The 17,614-nt window shown below is 33.7% G+C and overlaps 1 protein-coding gene across 4 annotated transcripts in view; it reads right to left on the bottom strand.

Moving 5' to 3' along the window:
• GLS (glutaminase) overlaps positions 1-17,614 on the bottom strand; it is an 86,051-nt gene that overhangs the window by 45,070 nt on the left and 23,367 nt on the right. For 3 of the 4 annotated variants that reach the window (XM_055290049.2, XM_055290051.2, XM_055290050.2), the window contains exons 6-7: positions 15,811-15,974; positions 10,507-10,565 (exon numbers count right to left, since the gene is read on the bottom strand). In XM_055290049.2, coding sequence (XP_055146024.1) covers positions 10,507-10,565; positions 15,811-15,974 — 223 coding nt within the window. Of the gene's footprint in view, positions 1-273; positions 7,624-10,506; positions 10,566-15,810; positions 15,975-17,614 lie in introns of those variants that run through there. The other variant, XM_055290052.2, reaches the window with a different exon arrangement.

The following is a 17,614-nucleotide window of genomic DNA, read 5'->3' as shown; positions in this document are numbered from 1 at the left end:
GTATATGCAAACATTCTGGTTACATTTTACTACTGTAGAGAAAGCTCTATTCTTAATAGCTCACTTGTTATAATAATACTTGAACTAAAAAAAATTATATTTCACAGTCTCTAAAAAATTAGCTTCTGTTGTATTTAGCATTATGCCAATTCAGAATATGGAAGATGTATTGTTTCATCACTTTCATTTCTGACGTGTTATCTACTGCAAATGTCAATAGGAAAAATCTATGTAACGTAGATCAGTTCAAGTAGCCAAATGGTTTCATTTTACCTCGGCGAAGTTTACAAAGCAGTAAGTTGTAGATCTGAAATCAAACGTATTAATTGGTGATATGCACCCAAAAGAAACAATACATCTCTAATTTCTAAAATAGGCTTAAAATAATTCGACAACTAAAGTTTTTAAAACATATTTTCTTTTACTTTACCCTCAAAAAACCCAAAACATTGTACTTTAAAATATTGTGGGAGGAAAACCTGTACCAGAGAATTATTTAATTGAATAAAGCCAGGTTCATTCTTTACAAGAGGATTAGAGTGTGGCTGACAATATGTGAAAACCTACAAATCCACTTATTTAAGAAAGATGTGCAATCACATATATACAATCAGTAGCTGGAAGGAACACCATACTATTTCATCAAAATTAGGCATTAACAAAACTTCAACAAGATTAAGGATAATTTAGTTACAGCCATATTGTAATCACTATCTATGTATTTTCTCTAAAGTATCCTTTGACATAACTTTTTCTTTCCTTATAATATACCAGAAATCAAAATGTAGAAATGTAACTCCAAAGCTGTTCAATGAAAAATAATTAAAAGAAGAAATTACCAACTTCATTGAACTGTTGCAGTTGTCAAAATATTCCATAGATCCTAATGCTGTAAAATATGTAACAACATTTAAACCACAAAAACCTTTGTAACCTTAGAAAAAGCACAAAAAAAAAACAACTCTTTTGGAAATGGATGTCAGCATTTGCATTGGGATGTCATATGGATAATTACTGGTTAAACAATCAACGTAAAATAAACAAGTTATGTTGAACTTTCATTCCATGACCTAAACTGTATCCTATAAAACTCTTACAAGTTTTCTTCACTGGACTGTGATGTTTAATACACAAAAATAAAAACCATTCAACTCTAGACTATGGTCATATAATTAGTCTATTTTGTGACTTACTAAATTAAAGCACAATTAAGTTTTGCTCTTATGTTGTTTTTAAGAAACAACTGGTATTTACCAATGTCTAGCATTATACAGTATAACATTTTGGGTACTTAACATTCTCTAGACAGATTATATAAATAGAGCAGAACAAAATACAGGCATACCTCATTTTATTGAGCTTCACTTCACTGTGTTTCACAGATAGTGCATTTTTTAAGAAATTGAAGGTTTGTGATAACCCTGCATCAAGTAAGTCTACTGGCAACATTTTTCCAACAGTATGTGCTCATTTTGTGTCTCTGTGTCACATTTTTATAATTATTATTAGATGTCTTATGGGGATCTGTGATCAGTCATTTTTGCTCTTACTATTACACTTGTTTTGGGGTGCCACAAGCCATGTCCATGTGAGATGGCAAACTTAACCTATAAATGTTGTATATGTTCTGACTGCTTCACTGATTGTCCATTCCCAACTCTCTCCCTCTCCTTGGGCCCCCCTATTCCCTGAGACACAACAATATTGAAAACAGGCCAATTAATAACCCTACCATGGCCTCTAAATGTTCAAGTGAAAGGAAGAGTTGTACATCTCTCACTTTTAAGAAGCTAGAATGATTATTAAGCTTAGTAAGAAAGGCATGTTGAAAGCCAAAACAGACCAAAAGTTGAGCCTCTTGCACCAAAGTTAGCCAAGGTGTAAATGCAAAGTTTCCTTTGCATTTCTTGAAGTTCTTGAAGGAAATTAAAAATGGAACTTCAGTGAACACACAAATGATGGAAAGCAAAACAGCATAACCGGTAACACGGAGAAAGTTTGTGTGGTCTAGATAAAAAAAAAAAAATCAAACTAGCTACAACTTCCCTTAGGCCAAGGCCTAATTCAGAACAAAGCCCTAACTCTCTTCAATTCTATAAAAGCCGAGGGAGGTGAGGAAGCTGCGGAAAAGGGTTGCAGCTAGCAGAGGTTGATTCATGAGGTTTAAGGAAAGAAGCCGTCTCCATAACATAAAAGTACAAGGTGAAACAATGGCATGGGCTGATGCAGAAGGTGCAGCAAGTTATCCAGAAGATCTACCTAACTTCAGTGATGAAGGTGACTACACTAACAGATTTTAAATGTAGATGAAACAGCCTTTTATTGAAAGATGACATCTACGACTTTCATAACCAAAGAGAAGTTAATGTCTGGTTTCAGAGGACAGCTGACTTGTTAGGGGCTAAGGCAGCTTGTAACCTTAAGTTGAAGCCAATGCTCATTCATCATTCCAAAAATCCTAGAGTCCTTAAGAATTATGCTAAATCTACCCTGCCTGGGCTTATAACAAGCCTAGATAAGACCACATCGGTTTACAACCTTGTTTACTGAATATTTTAAGCCCACTGTTGAAACTTATGGCTCAAAAAAAGATTTTGTTTTTTAATAGAGATGGGAGTCTCACTATATTGAGCAGACTGGTTTGAACTCCTGGGCTCAAGCGATCCTCTTACCTCAACCTCCCAAAGTGCTGAGATTACAGGTGTGAGCCACCATGACCAGCCAGAAAAAAATGTATTTCTTTCAAAATACTACTGTTCACTAACAACACACCTGGTCACCCAAGAGTTCTGATGGAGACGTACAAGGAGCAAAATGTTGTTTTCATGCCTGCTAACACAACATCCATTCTGCAGCCCATGGATCAAGGAGTAATTTCAACTTTCAAGTCTTACTATTTAAGAAACACAGTTCATAAGGCAATAGCTGCAATAATAGTGATTTGTCTAATGGATCTGGGCAATGTAAACTGAAAATCTTCTGGAAAAGGTTCACCATTCTGAATGTCATTAAGAACTTTCATGATCATAGGTGGTCGAAATATCAACATTAACAGGAGTTCAAATGAAGTTGATTCTAATCCTCATGGATGACTGAGTGGTCCAAGTGGAGGAAGTAACTAACTACACATGTGATGGAAATATCAAGAGAACTAGAATTAAAAGTAGAGTCTGACCGGGCGCGGTGGCTCACGCTTGTAATCCCAGCACTTTGGGAGGCCGAGGCGGGTGGATCACGAGGTCAGGAGTTCGAGACCATGGTGAAACCCCGTCTCTACTAAAAAATAGAAAAAATTAGCCAGGCGTGGTGGCGGGCGCCTGTAGTCCCAGCTACTCGGAGAGGCTGAGGCAGGAGAATGGCGTGAACCTGGGAGGCGGAGCTTGCAGTGAGCCGAGATTGTGCCACTGCACTCCAGCCTGGGTGACAGAGCAAGACTCCATCTCAAAAAAAAAAAAAAAAAAAAAGTAGAGCCTGAAGATATGACTGAATTGCTGCAATCTCATGATAAAACTTGAACGGATGAGGAGTTGCTTCTCATGAGTGAACTAAAAGTGGTTTCTTCAGATGAAAACTACTTCTGGTAAAGATGCTCTGAATATCATTGAAATACAACAAAGGATTTAGAACATTCCATAAACTTAGTTCATAAAGCAGTTGCAGGGTTTTGGAGGACTGACTCCAATTTTTAAAGAAGTTGTACTCTGAGTAAAATGCTGTCAAACAGCATTGCATGCTACAGAGAAATCTTTCATAAAAGTAAGAGTCAATTGATGTGGCAATTTCATTGTTGTCTTATTTTAAGAAATTGCCACAGCCACCCCAATCTTCAGCAACCACCACCGTTATCCATCAGTAGTCATCAACATCAAGACAAGACCTTCCGCCAGCAAAAAGATTAGAACTCACTGAAGGCTCAGATGATCCTTAGCATTTCTTCCCTATAAAATATTTTTTACTTAAGGTATTCACACTGTTTTTTTTTTTAGATGCAATACTACTGCACACTTACTATAGTATAAACACAACTTTTGTATGCATTGCTTAATGAAAAAATTGGTATGACTTGCTTTTTTGCAATCTTCACTTAAGTTAGGTGATCTGCAATATCTCTGAGGTATGCCTGTATTGAATAGTTGCATTGACTAAAGAATGTTTCTCCCCAAAACTTCCCCATTTAAATGTAAAGGCATTTGATTATTGTTTGTTCATATTATTTACCCTGGAAATGGCATTTAACTTAAGTCAATAAACTATTATCTGCTTGTGTATCTCTTGGAAAGACTTCATGTACCCCAAGGATAGATGAGATCTAATAATCATTAACATGTCATATTAATTCTGAAAAAGTTACAGTAAAAAGTTTATTTGCAAAGCTCTTAGGAAAAGCACATGCCTACATATACAAAAGAGAGTAAACCACCTCCAATGCAAAATCAAAACTAAAAATAATAAAAATCCATTATCTTCATCATTATGGAGTAGTGGGGTGAGCTGGGTGGAGAAACAGATGTTAACAAAAATAAAAGCTAGGCATGCATATATGAGAGCTGGTCATACTTGTCTATTTTATATATGTTTGAATTTTTTCACAATAAAAAATTAAAGGAAAAATATTTATTTGCTAATAATTTCCCATACTAATTTGTAAGATTTTCCTTTTGAGTATTTTTCTTTCCAATTTGAAACAGTAATTGATTTTTAGTTCATATATCAGTGGATATCTTCTATTGCTAGAATGAACTCAGGACTAATTCTCTTCCTATTTTTAATTTTTACAGAGGTGTGAATTGAGAAACTTTGCTTATAATGGATAAGTAGACTGAAATTTTAAGTTTTATTATAGCAATGTTACTCAGTTCTTTACATGCCTCCAGCTCATTACATGCCAAAAGTCATACAGTACTCTATCCTCAAAAATTATGCTAATACTCCTATTGACTGACAACTTAAGATTCTCTTTCCATTTTGTTGAAACCAAAGAACTGGAAACAACCTAGTATATAACAGGACTTATTACCAGTCATTACAATGGTTCACACCCTTAATAACACTGACTCTAATATTTCAAAATGTCCTCTTTTGCTGGTGGGCTGAGGTTTTTACAACCTGAAGCAGTGCACTGTATTAAAATTTGAAAGACATGAGAACTATGTCTTTCTTTTGGAAAATAGTAGGACACCTGGACTAAAGGCAGATTAATTTTTTAAAAGGCACATATAGAAACAGACTTTGAAACTGACTTATCTTAAAACTATCAATGCCCCTTTATTCCTTGTAAAGAATTCCAAGTATGGAATCCAAAGATATACTTATCCCAGTTTGAAGATCACTGTACAAGCATTATTAGATACTGTATTATTTTTTAAAAAGTTATAATCATTTGTAGTAAATACAGTAGAAACATTTTTAAAATAAACCACATTGGAAGAAATCTACTTATCAAAATTTCTAATCCACTCACCAAATGATTTTTAAAAAACAAACCCATATGGGTTGTTTGAAAAGGGTAATCAGATCCTGATACTAGAAAATTATACAAATTTAGGCCAGGCGCAGTGGCTCACGTCTGTAATCCCAGCACTTTGGGAGGCCAAGGCAGGTAGATCATGAGGTCAGGAGATCGAGACCATCCTGGCTAACACGGTGAAACCCTGTCTCTACTAAAAATACAAAAAAAAAAAAAAAAAAAAAAAAATTAGCCAGGCACAGTGGCGGGCGCCTGTAGTCCCAGCTACTCGGGAGGCTGAGGCAGGAAAATGGCGTGAACTTGGGAGGCAAACTGCACTCCAGCCTGGGCGATGAGTGAAACTCCGTCTCAAAAAAAAAAAAAAGTAAATTATACAAATTTTTCTGTAAATATGCCCGTCAAGTTACAGAACTTACATTCCTTTGAAGAATACTGTATGAATGAAAATTTGATAAAGAGGCACTGAGTTTTAACATTATCTATTAAAAAATTAATGTAACTATATTGCAATGTTTTATACAGTTTTTACAACATATTTATGAATTGATTCATTTTTATACTTTATAACACAGGTGAAAAACACTGTTAACAAGGACAACTGCCAATAAATTTAATATTAAAATGGCTCATTTAAAATCAATGCATTAATCAGAGTTATTTTGTAAGTATCGCACTTGATTCCATTCATAAAGTATGGAGGTGCAAGCCAATTAAAAATTAGAGATCATAGAGGAAAAAGGCAAAAAGAGGTAACTAAAAACGATATTATGATATATTCTTAATTTAGTCTTATGATAGAAAATGGTTTAAAGCTAAAGAGTATTAGGAAAATAAAAAATAAGACAATCCAGGTAAAAAAGAATGTTTTTCTAGATCTGGTATTTTCATGGATCAACCCTAAAAATAAAGTAACAGAACAATTTTCAGTTGACAATAAATTCTCTACCTTTCATTAAAAAAAAAAACTAAAGCATAAACTGATATAAACATGAAGTAAATAAACCAATATAATCCTGTCTTCTGAATGTTGCCAGTCCAAGGCATCATGCATTACTCTCAGAGTCACAAACCACTTTAAAAACCTGTCTTATAAGCATACCTAACAGGTTATTGCTAACCTGACCAAATTGAACATTACATATACATTAACTAAGCTTGTCTTGATTTTCAATGAGTATGATTATAAATTGTTTCAAGAGAAAGAAAAAAACCCTAATTTTTAAAATTCAAAAATACTTTTGATTAAAAAGAAAATTGAGCTTCTTTAAATGACAAAAACTGGAAACTACCACTAGAATGAGGCATGCCAAGTAGAGTGGCTAACGCCTGTCATCCCAGCATTTTGGGAGGCCAAACTGGGAGGATCACTTTAGGCCAGGAGTTCAGGACCAGCCTGGGCAACACGGCAAGACCCTATCTTTATAAAGAATTTGCCCTGCATGGTGGCATGTGCCTGTGGTCTCAGCTACTCTGGAGCCTGAGGTGGCAGGATCACTTGAGCACAGGAGTTTGAGGCTGCAGTGGGCTATGACTATACCACTGCACTTAGACTGGGCAACAGAGAGAGACCTTGTCTCTAAAAAACAAAAAACAAAACACTCTGAGAGGTAAAAACATAGAAGACAGTGTAACTTTTACTATTTCTAACATGAAAAAGCATTAAGTGTGGCAATTATTTTGCAGTATGTTGTCCTCATTTTCCTATCCTAACCCTTAAGTTATCACCAGATCTTAACTTTTAAACTAAAACTACGTGAAATTTTTACCAGTGAAAAGAAAACAAATACGTAAGGATATTGCTACGTCATATAAAAATAACTGTTCCTTTCAAATTTATTTTTATTCTTTCCTTTTAATCAAGCAATCACACATTATCACAATCCCAAATAAAACAGATTACAACAAAAAGTATTCCTTTAAAGTTAGTAGCTACCACAGAGAAAAAGAGAGGAAGTATAGTACCCTTATGTTTTTTAAAAATTATGTGCATTTTAAGTATAAAATTACATTTGTTTTTAAAAAGGTATTTACCTATATAGCTTTGTTTAAAATTTTAAATATTGGAGTTTTCCTATAAGCTTAGTAGTTAAGAATTTATGCAACAGGCTCCTTCTGTCCAAATTCTCCTTTTTTCCACAATCTGCTAATCCTTTTGAACATTTGCTCTGCCTCTTCCCCCATTTCCTGAGGATCACCACCAATCCTACAAGGAAAAAATATCAATACTACAAAATTATGAAATCAAGAGTCTTACTAAAGACTCTACTTAATTTTGGGGTGGGGAGAGTAACATGAAGAAAATGATTTTAATGGCACCATGATAAATTCCTGAATTTTGAAAGAAAAAAAAATCACAAATAGCCTTAAGGTCATCAATTAAAAGAGCTAAAAACAGAATTCACCTCTAGTAGCCATGGTGAAATATCCGTGGCTTTGGGCACTCAGATGCAAGCATCTTGGAAAAGGGCCTGTTTCTTTACTGACTAATGTCCAAAGAATGACTACATAACACTTGCTATCAAATGAGATACAACTTTTAAACCAATAAATCGTTATCGTTTGAACCAGTTCAAATTAAGAAAATAGTACTTCTGCATTTTGGGCAATATAACTATGCTAATTAAAATTAAAGATGTCATCAAGAGAAATGGCAAACACCTACGTTAAATATGGCAGAGTGAATTGTAATGAACAGCATTGAGTATCGGGAGATTTAGTTTAAGTCCAATTCTACTGCTGTTACAACCTTGCCAGGTTCTCAGTTTCCTCCGTTATATAAAGTAAGAGAACTGGGTTTGACAATTTTTAAGCCCTTTTGGTTATGGTTTTATTACCTAAATTTCAAACCAATCATACAATTTGCAGAGATCACATTATAGATATTTATATGAATTTAATCCTTTCCCTAAAAGATCCTAAGAAAAATATTACATATTCTGGGGCATTCAATTTTACATAGGGTTATATCAGGCTCTCCTCTCCAAGATTTGTATGAACTTTCATTTAAAAAAAAAAAAGCACTTGTAAAACACATGCTTAAAACAAAACAAAAACTCAGGAGAAAGTGACCTTAAATATAAACTATATCCTGAAGCCTCATTTCCAACTTTGCCTGTAAATTTAAATTTTTATGAAAATCACTGATCAAATTTGTAGGTACAGGATGACTCAATTAAATCTTTGTGCTGTCGAACACTGAACCACATTTATGTTGTATGTATCTTTTAACTTTGTTTCTAATCGCTCATACTAAAATGGAGCTCAATGTATAGTTTATGGCTCATGACTAAACATGGCAAGTGAAACTAATGAAATGATAGTGTGATATGATAACCAGACATGCAATTCCCACATGCAGCATTTCAGTGTAGTCTGTTAAACCCATGAATCATTAAATGAAAGATTTTTAACTGTGTGCAGTAAAAGAAGTCTTCTACTAATTATTTACATAAGCCCTTTTGAGACTATGTATAGTGTATGTTAATCTCTCTCCAGTTTAAAAGTTCTTAAACTAGGACCCATGGATCGGCCTCGAAGAGTAGTGAACACCTGGAAGTTTATGTAAAATTATGGTATGTGGATATTTTTCTAGGAAGAAACAATTTTGGTGTTTTTCTCATCAAGCATTAACACATACATTATAGTAACTTTCCTTATTTCTACTTTAAGTTACTTGTTCAAATCTAAGCAATTATTAATGAGGCTTTTCTCTCATCACAGCATTTATTGAGTTTTCTTATAAGGACCCATTTACTTTTGCATATCCCATACTACAAAGTAAGCTACCTAAAGGTAGGACTGTGCCTTGCAAATAATCGTATTTTCAAGTTTCTTTCACCTCAAACTGACAGCTTTCTCCATATCCTATTACAATTAGTTACATTTTAAAAACACTTGGCTATAACATCTACTTCATTAGAGTTATAAGAATTAAATGGGCCAATACTTTCAAAGAATTTGCCTTGAAGTAACAAGTAAACATATAGATTCTTAAGATACTAGCAATCTATTTTAAAAGCTTTTTCTCACAGATATAAAACTCTTAAAAGTTAAGAAAGGATTTCTAGTATACAAATTAGATGAAATTTTGTGAACTGGGCCAAGGGTATCATTTATACTCAAGTATCCTTCATGTAACCAGGGTACCTCATCCACAGTAATGCATTTACAAAGCCATGTAGTTATGCTTTCCTCTAACTCGGAATAGATAGGCACAGATTTACCAAAGAAGTATACAAATGTTCCAAACATAAATAAAACTTATTTAAATATAAATAAAATTTATAATTAGAAATTAAAAATCTGAAACATCTAAAATCGTGTGATAGATTTAAAAATCTATTACACAAGAACCATTTTCAAATACTTATTTTAAAACACTAGCTCTTCCAATTATTAAGGCAAACCAAACACTAAAAAAAAAAAAAACCCTTACAATGCAAATTTCAAAGCATAAGAAAATATAACTTAATAATTGGAATAAGCCTTATTTAATTATTTTAATTATGGCATATTAAATAAAACCAAATGAAACAAGTTCCAATAAAAATTGTGATTTCAGCTCATGAGAGTATCAAAGACTTGAGAATATTCGAGGATAAATGTACTTTGTCTTAAGTACCAGAACATTTGTTCCCACATATACTAATAACAAATACACAGTAAAATGCCTTTAATTCTATTTATAACTGTTCATTCTGGAAGAACCAAAAGGAAATGAAAGGAAAAATATCAAAACTTTAAAAAAAAAAAAAGTCTCTATGCCTTTCTTCAGTAGACTTTAAATATTTTACAGATCCTCAAGTCAAGAGTAAATAACTGTTAGAATTTACGAGTCATCTGTTTTTAATTTTGTCTTGAAATGACTACATCATTTATTTTGAAATAAAGATCCTAACACTATACCACAAGACAAATTTCTTAACACCAAGAGAAAATTTTTCATAATTCTACATAAATAATCCCAGATTCATCTTTATGCTTTAGCTATTAAAAAAAAAAAAGTTTTACTAGGTTAAAATGAAACATCAACATTTTACCTTTATTAGTGAAGTCACAACAATTGCTCCAGCATTTACCATAGGATTATGTGGCTTATCTGTAAAATATAAAACCAACACCATTATTTCAAATACTTAAGCACTTGAGTAGTATTACTATACTAAAAATAACCTTGGAAAAAGCACAGCTAAAGTAAACTCAATTTTGCTTTTTTCTAAGTGCTTTATTTTTATCTTTATATACAAGCACATACACAGAAGGATTTCAAAACACAAACAAGTGATTTACATAGAATAATAAAATTATAAGGGATTTTTTTTTTTTTAAGAGCCAAAGTTTCAGACTGTCGCCCAGGCTGAAGTGCAGTGGCACAATCATGGCTCACTGAAGCCTTGACCTCCCAGGCTCAAGTGATCCTCCAGCCTCAGACTCTGAAGAAGCTGGGACCACAGGCACATACCACACCTGGCTAATGTTTTATTTTCTGTAGAGACAGGATCTCCCTATGTTGCCCAGGCTGGACTCAAACTCCAGGACTCAAGCAATCCTCCCGCCTTGGCCTCCCAAAGTGCTGGGATTATAGGCATGAGCCACCATGCACAGGCTATAGGGGACATTTTTAGGCTTTCTGTATTTCCTGACAATAGAGGTATATTTGTATTTCTTATATAATTTTAAAATTACTTAAAACTTTACATTAATCCAAACTCCTATTTCTTCTCCCAATTCTTACAATAAATAAGAATTTCAAAACTCAACTGATTATATTCTCATTCAATGCATGACACAAACGCCAAAACAAAACTCTTGGGGACAGTGAAAACATCTATTTACAAGCAAACCTCAACGTCTTAATTTATCTACCTGGTGGTTATCAGAAGTGGGGGAGGGGGGAGAAGGGATTGCCAGATGTTGGTCAAAGGATACATAATTTCAGTTACACAGGGGGAAGAAGTTCAAGAGATCTATTTTATAACAGGATGTAGTTAATAACAAGTATTATATGTACTTGAAAATTGTTAAGAAAGCATTTGTCTTCTCATTACAAATAAACATATGAAGTAATGTATGTTACTTTGATTTAGCCATTCCACAATGCATATATATTTCAAATCACTATGTTGTATACCATATACACAATTTTTATCTGTCAATTAAAAATAAATAAATAAAAACAAAAAATCCTACATTTTGAGTGTATTCATAATACCCAGTTCCAAAAGTTAAAACAAAATCTTTGTGTTATATCTGATTATTACAATCAAGATTTGCCTATTCCAAATTATACTAAGAGAAGTTTGCTTTCTCTGAGACCACACAAAATGAGAACACTTGCTGTCCCAGAAGATAGGACTATGTGGCATGAGGGGGCCAAAATCTAAAAATGTTCCAAATATTATCCACCCGAAAAGCCCATGCAGAGAGAAAAGCAGAATTTAGAAATCACATTGTGTTAAATTACTTTATACTTTTATTTGTATGGATGTTCATTATCTGTCATTTCAGAGCTTTTGACATTATCAGGCTTACACTCTACAGTCCTAGAAGGCTGCTAATCTATGTATTCCAAACGGTATCACATAAATGTGAGTATTAAATATTTTCCAAATGATAAATACTCTGCAAATGCCACATAAACTACACTCAAGATGTCTTAAAGAACACTAAATCATTTTAAGGTATGACAGCCCAATTTTCAGATGTATGTAATTGCTCACTCTGCCTTTGGCTCAAAAGCCAGACATGTGAACATCTGGAAACCCGCCAGAGAGAATGTAACACAACACCAGCCTAACTGCAGTATAAAACCTCGGCCTAAGACCTATGACTGTGAAATTTTCTTGCTTCCCTGCTCTATCTTAAGATAAGATGGAGTTGATGGGTTTACTTTAGAATTTTTAATTTAAAAATATTTATGAATGGCAGAAATAACCTATGACACTAATAAAGACTATCATTTAAAGTAATGAAATATCAGATCATGTTATACTGACAAAATGGACATGGGTGACATCTGAAATTTATGGACATGTTTTAAACTATAATGCAAAAAAACTGACCAATTTTAACAAGTATTTATTTTCCCCAAAGGCAATAAAATAAATACACAGCATTCTTTCATATTGTATCAAAAGAAGCTTTTCAAGCTGCTAAGCATATGAACCTTACAAGGGTTTTGTTCACAGGTGAGGCTGAGTCAAAGTTTGCTAATACATATACTAAAGAACGAAAAATATTAAAAAGGGTTTCCAATTTAATTTGGATATTTATATTTTTGGTATTATATTAGAATTTTACAGTGCCAAGTAAAAATTGGAGTTAAGGAAACTCAATTATCTGACATTACACATGTTTATAATATATTCTCTAGATATAGAGAAAATATTCTCTATCTGGTTGGGATATATATGGTTGCGAAGAATGTGCAGTGCCCATTGTGGATGGTTGGAAAAAATGTGCAGTGCCCTCTCACATTCTTCCCAACCATCCAAAATTCATCCTATCAATTCAGTCCTGTCATCCTCATGTAAATTAACTCAACTCCTCTTCTTTCTCAATCCTCCACACATATAATCAGTACATACATTTTGGCACCTGTCAGTTACATACTTGTAAGATAATACAACTAACAGTATTCAATGCTTAATTATGTCTTCTCCCATTATGTATTAGAAATATGTAATTGTCTTCTGTATCCTGTAGTCAGAAAAGTTATTCCAAGAACCAAGGCCCATGTACCCTCCAGAGCTGTTAACAATACAGACAAGGAAAGCTATATAAATCATTTGTTGATTAACCTGATCACTGTAAGGTAGAAAAAGAAGACTTCCTTGGGAGATGGTAGTTTGCAAAACTGACATCTCCATAAAGTAACTTGTTTGCTCACTTATAATGATAAAAAATATCAGCCACCTCCTACCAAAACTTTCTATGCTGCAAACATTTTAAAACTACTGTTATTGCCGGGCATGGTGGCTCACGCCTGTAATCCCAGCACTTTGGGAGGCCGAGGCAGGCAGATCACCTGAGGTTGGGAGTTCGCGACCAGCCTGACCAACATGGAGAAACCCTGTCTCTACTAAAAATACAAAATTAGCCGGAGTGGTGGCACATGCCTGTAATCCCAGCTACTCGGGAGGCTGAGGCAGGAGAATTGCTTGAACCCGCGAAGCGGAGGTTGCAGTGAGCCGAGATCGCACCATTACACTCTAGCCTGGGCAACAAGAGCGAAACTCCATCTCAAAAAAAAAAAAAAAAAAAAAAACCTACTGTTATTAAAAACTACTGCCGGGCGCGCTGGCTCAAGCCTGTAATCCCAGCACTTTGGGAGGCTGAGGCAGGGGGATCACGAGGTTAGGAGATCGAGACCATCCTGGCTAACACGGTGAAACCCCGTCTCTACTAAAAATACAAAAAATTAGCCAGGCGTGCTGGTGGGCGCCTGTAGTCCCAGCTACTCGGGAGGCTGAGGCGGGGGAATGGCGTGAACCCGGGAGGCGGAGCTTGCAGTAAACTGAGATCACGCCCCTGCACTCCAGCCTGGGGGACAGAGCGACACTCCGTCTCAAAATAAAAAAAAAAACTACTACAATTTCTTTATTTACTATATCCCTATTACTCTTAATAAATCATCACAATCTTATAAAGCTGGTATAACATTAATATATTTTTTAAAAATTTATTATTTTAGATATACACATACATACATACATACATACACAAAAAGTGTATGGTTTCACCAAAAATCTACCCTTGCAATTTTAAATATGAATGAGATCTTCAAATTGTTTTTGCTGGGGCTAAACTAAGTCAGGACTCAAGAGCACAGGCTCTAATCAGAATTCAGGAAGGTGTAATATAGTAAAGCCTGTATTTACCATTAGTTTCAAGACTCATGGTGTTGGCTAAGGCTTAGAAAACGTCTATGAATATCGAGGCAAAATCTCTTGTTAAACTTTATGTTTTATTCTTATTATAAACAATTCTAAATTCCTGGTTTATTTTTTCTTATATAGAATACACTATCAATAATTCATTATTTCTAAAACCATAAATATATATGGCAAAAAATTCATTACTTATACTGTTAATTTCATTTGCTCCAAGCCCATTTTGTTTTGTTTCTGAAATCCTCTAAACATTCAAATTACTATATTTGTTTCTTTTTCTTAAATATCTCCCTCAAAATCAATCAATTCACTAGACATGTCTATTCTCCTTTGCTGTTCATGGAAAAGTATTAAATTTTTCTTTTAAAATATTTGGTATTTTTAGAATAACAGTATTAATTCTTTCAATATTAAATCTAGATGTCAATGAGCTTAGTAAATAAAGTGGTTCTGCATATGATGTCCTTATTGAAGTTGTTAATTTACAGTAATGTCCATAAAACCAAATGTAGCATCAGAATAAAAAGGTTATGGTAAAATGGGAAAGAAAATGTAATTGCTCTCAAAATAAATAGGATGAGAAGCATAAGAAAATACCAGTCTTATGACTTCATCTTACAAACAAAATAATGAGTATAAGGCACATTTCATTTTTTATACAGCAGAAAGAAAAAAGTACAAAAGTGTATCTCTCACAGCCATTACTACAAACTTCGCTCTCACTTTCTTCAATTCTATATCTTAACTCATCAATCAGAAACACAGCATATGCTTAAAAGATTAAAAAACAGAAACCAAACCATGGGACTAGTTCAACTTAGTTTGCACTCAGCTAATAGATGTTTAGACTTAAAATCTCTATCAGATCAAACTACTTTTGTCCTCCCCTTTTCTTTTGAATTCCTGTAAAGTAGTAAGATTTGTTACCCAAGCATTAAACACAAAGCATTTCTTTCAAATTTTTTAATGTTGTAAGGAGAAAAAGTAAAAACACTCACTGAAAAATAATAATCCTCACTATCTCAACCAGGGCCACAATAAAACTTTCAAATACTATATACAATATAATGAAGTAGAAAGAATAATATACGAACACCCATGTACCTATCATTTAACTGCAATAATTACCAACATATAGTAATAATCATACCCAGCACTCCCAGCTGCCTTAACTAAATTATTTTAAAGCAAATCTCAGGTATTTTGAGATTTTGCTATATTTCCCTAAAGGTGGTTATGAAGAGAGAAGTTCATGTTCTCCCTAGCCCACTTCCCAGTGGTATGAGATGCCTAAAATAATCATTTTTAAAAGTAGGTGATGAAACTCTCTCAATGGATTATATAGAAATCACACTTTTAATTTTAATCAAAAAATGTTTAAGATGACTTAGATTTATTTACATAGGAAAATGAGACATTTCTTTTTTCAACCAATGTTTATGTAATTCTTACCATCTTCATTCAAAAATAGTTTGTTGAATCTTAGTCCACTCGGCTCTTTTCCAACATATCGATGCACATATTCAGTTCCAAGATCATTAACAGCAATGGCATATTTCAAAGGTTTTACACAGGACTGAAGACAGAAGGGAACTTTGGTATCTCCAATAGAATGCCTATTTAAAACGAGATTTTTAAAAAATAACATCAACTGGGAAAAAATGTAACTGCATATTTGGAATCATTCTTTTTACATGTTAACAATTCCAACAAAAATTTTCCCATAATTCAACCACAAGTTTATGTCAAAATTACAGAATAAATTTAAGTACAGTCATCCTTTGATATCTGTGGGAGGTGGATTCCAGGAATCCCTGTGATACCAAACTCCATGGACACTCAAGTCCCTTATATACAATGATACAGCATTTGCATATAACCTACACACATCTTCCCATGTGTTTTAAATCATCTCTAGATTACTTATAATACCAAATACAATGTAAATGCCACATAAATAGCTGTACTGTATTATTTAGGGAATAATGACAGAAAAAAATGTCTGTACATGTTTACTACAGCCACAACTATCCATCTCTTTTGGCTCAAATATTTTCGATCTGTGGTTGGTGGAATCCATGGGTGCAGACCCCATGGATACAGAATTGACCTATGTTTAAGAGAAATACTGTGAAAAAAAGCAAAAGCATGAAAGTATTCACGTAACAGAATAATGGTTTTAAAGTAGATAATAAATATGTAATGTGGAAATTTTCCTCTGAGGGCAAGAGTGTAAGAGCACGCTCCTCCTTACTCCCACGTGTATTCAGTCACATAAAAATTAACTAGCCCTTTTAGAAATTATTCACCTTTTTTTTCAGCTCATAGCTGTAAGCTGTGACTTGAGAAATTATTCACCTTTTTTTTTTCAACTCATAGCTGTAAGCTGTGACTAAACCATGGTTAAAAAGTTAAACAGAGCTCAGTTTAGATTCAATACTATTCTCTGGGACCCTGTCTACAAATGTCTCATCTTACAAGCCACATCCACTCACAATCCTGGGCTCCATTAAAAGAAAAAACATCCAGTTTTATAAACCTGACATAGCTGGCACTAAGTTCAGTAGGCAGTCATCATTACCATGGAGATAAATAAAAGAGCAAAAAGAAAGCTTTATATTACCACCAAACTGAGAAGTACATGAAGTAGAGAAAAGATCTGGGAATGAAAAAGTTCTGGCCAATCCAATTATAATGTAAGCTTCACAAAGGCAGAGATCTTTGATTTACTTACTGATATATCCCAGGTTCCCTGAACAATGTCCCAACACATCACAAGCATTCATTCATACTGAAAGTCATTCATAATGAAACTGGGCACTATATTAATAACCACCCGAAGCAGAGGGTGACAGAGACATCAGAGGTCAAACAGGAATGCATACCCACCTCACTTCTGAGTGTATTATAGAATATAAATATATATGTATAAATACCAAAAGAATATTTTTCCTATCAAATTTATTCATGTGTAACTATAACCTTAAACTATATCGTTATACTATATAAGATTATAACTTCAAACTTGACAATCATTCTAAAAAACGATTAAGAGCTTGTCTTATTACCTTTGGATTTAAAAATACATATGTTCTAGTTCTGAAGTCAACTTTCTGAATTCTCTAGATAAAAAAACTAAGAGACATACAGAATGTTTAAGAAGAGAAAAATCATATTCAATATTACATGATAATAATTTCCTTCAAATTCAAAGACTTCCATTACTTGATAAACTATCTCCTAAAATGCAAAAACA

This window comes from Symphalangus syndactylus, chromosome 8 (assembly GCF_028878055.3).
Source record: "Symphalangus syndactylus isolate Jambi chromosome 8, NHGRI_mSymSyn1-v2.1_pri, whole genome shotgun sequence".
In the NCBI taxonomy this organism is placed as follows: domain Eukaryota; kingdom Metazoa; phylum Chordata; class Mammalia; order Primates; family Hylobatidae; genus Symphalangus; species Symphalangus syndactylus.
Note: the sequence above shows the minus strand (reverse complement) of the source record. Positions and strands in the feature narration are given on the sequence as shown.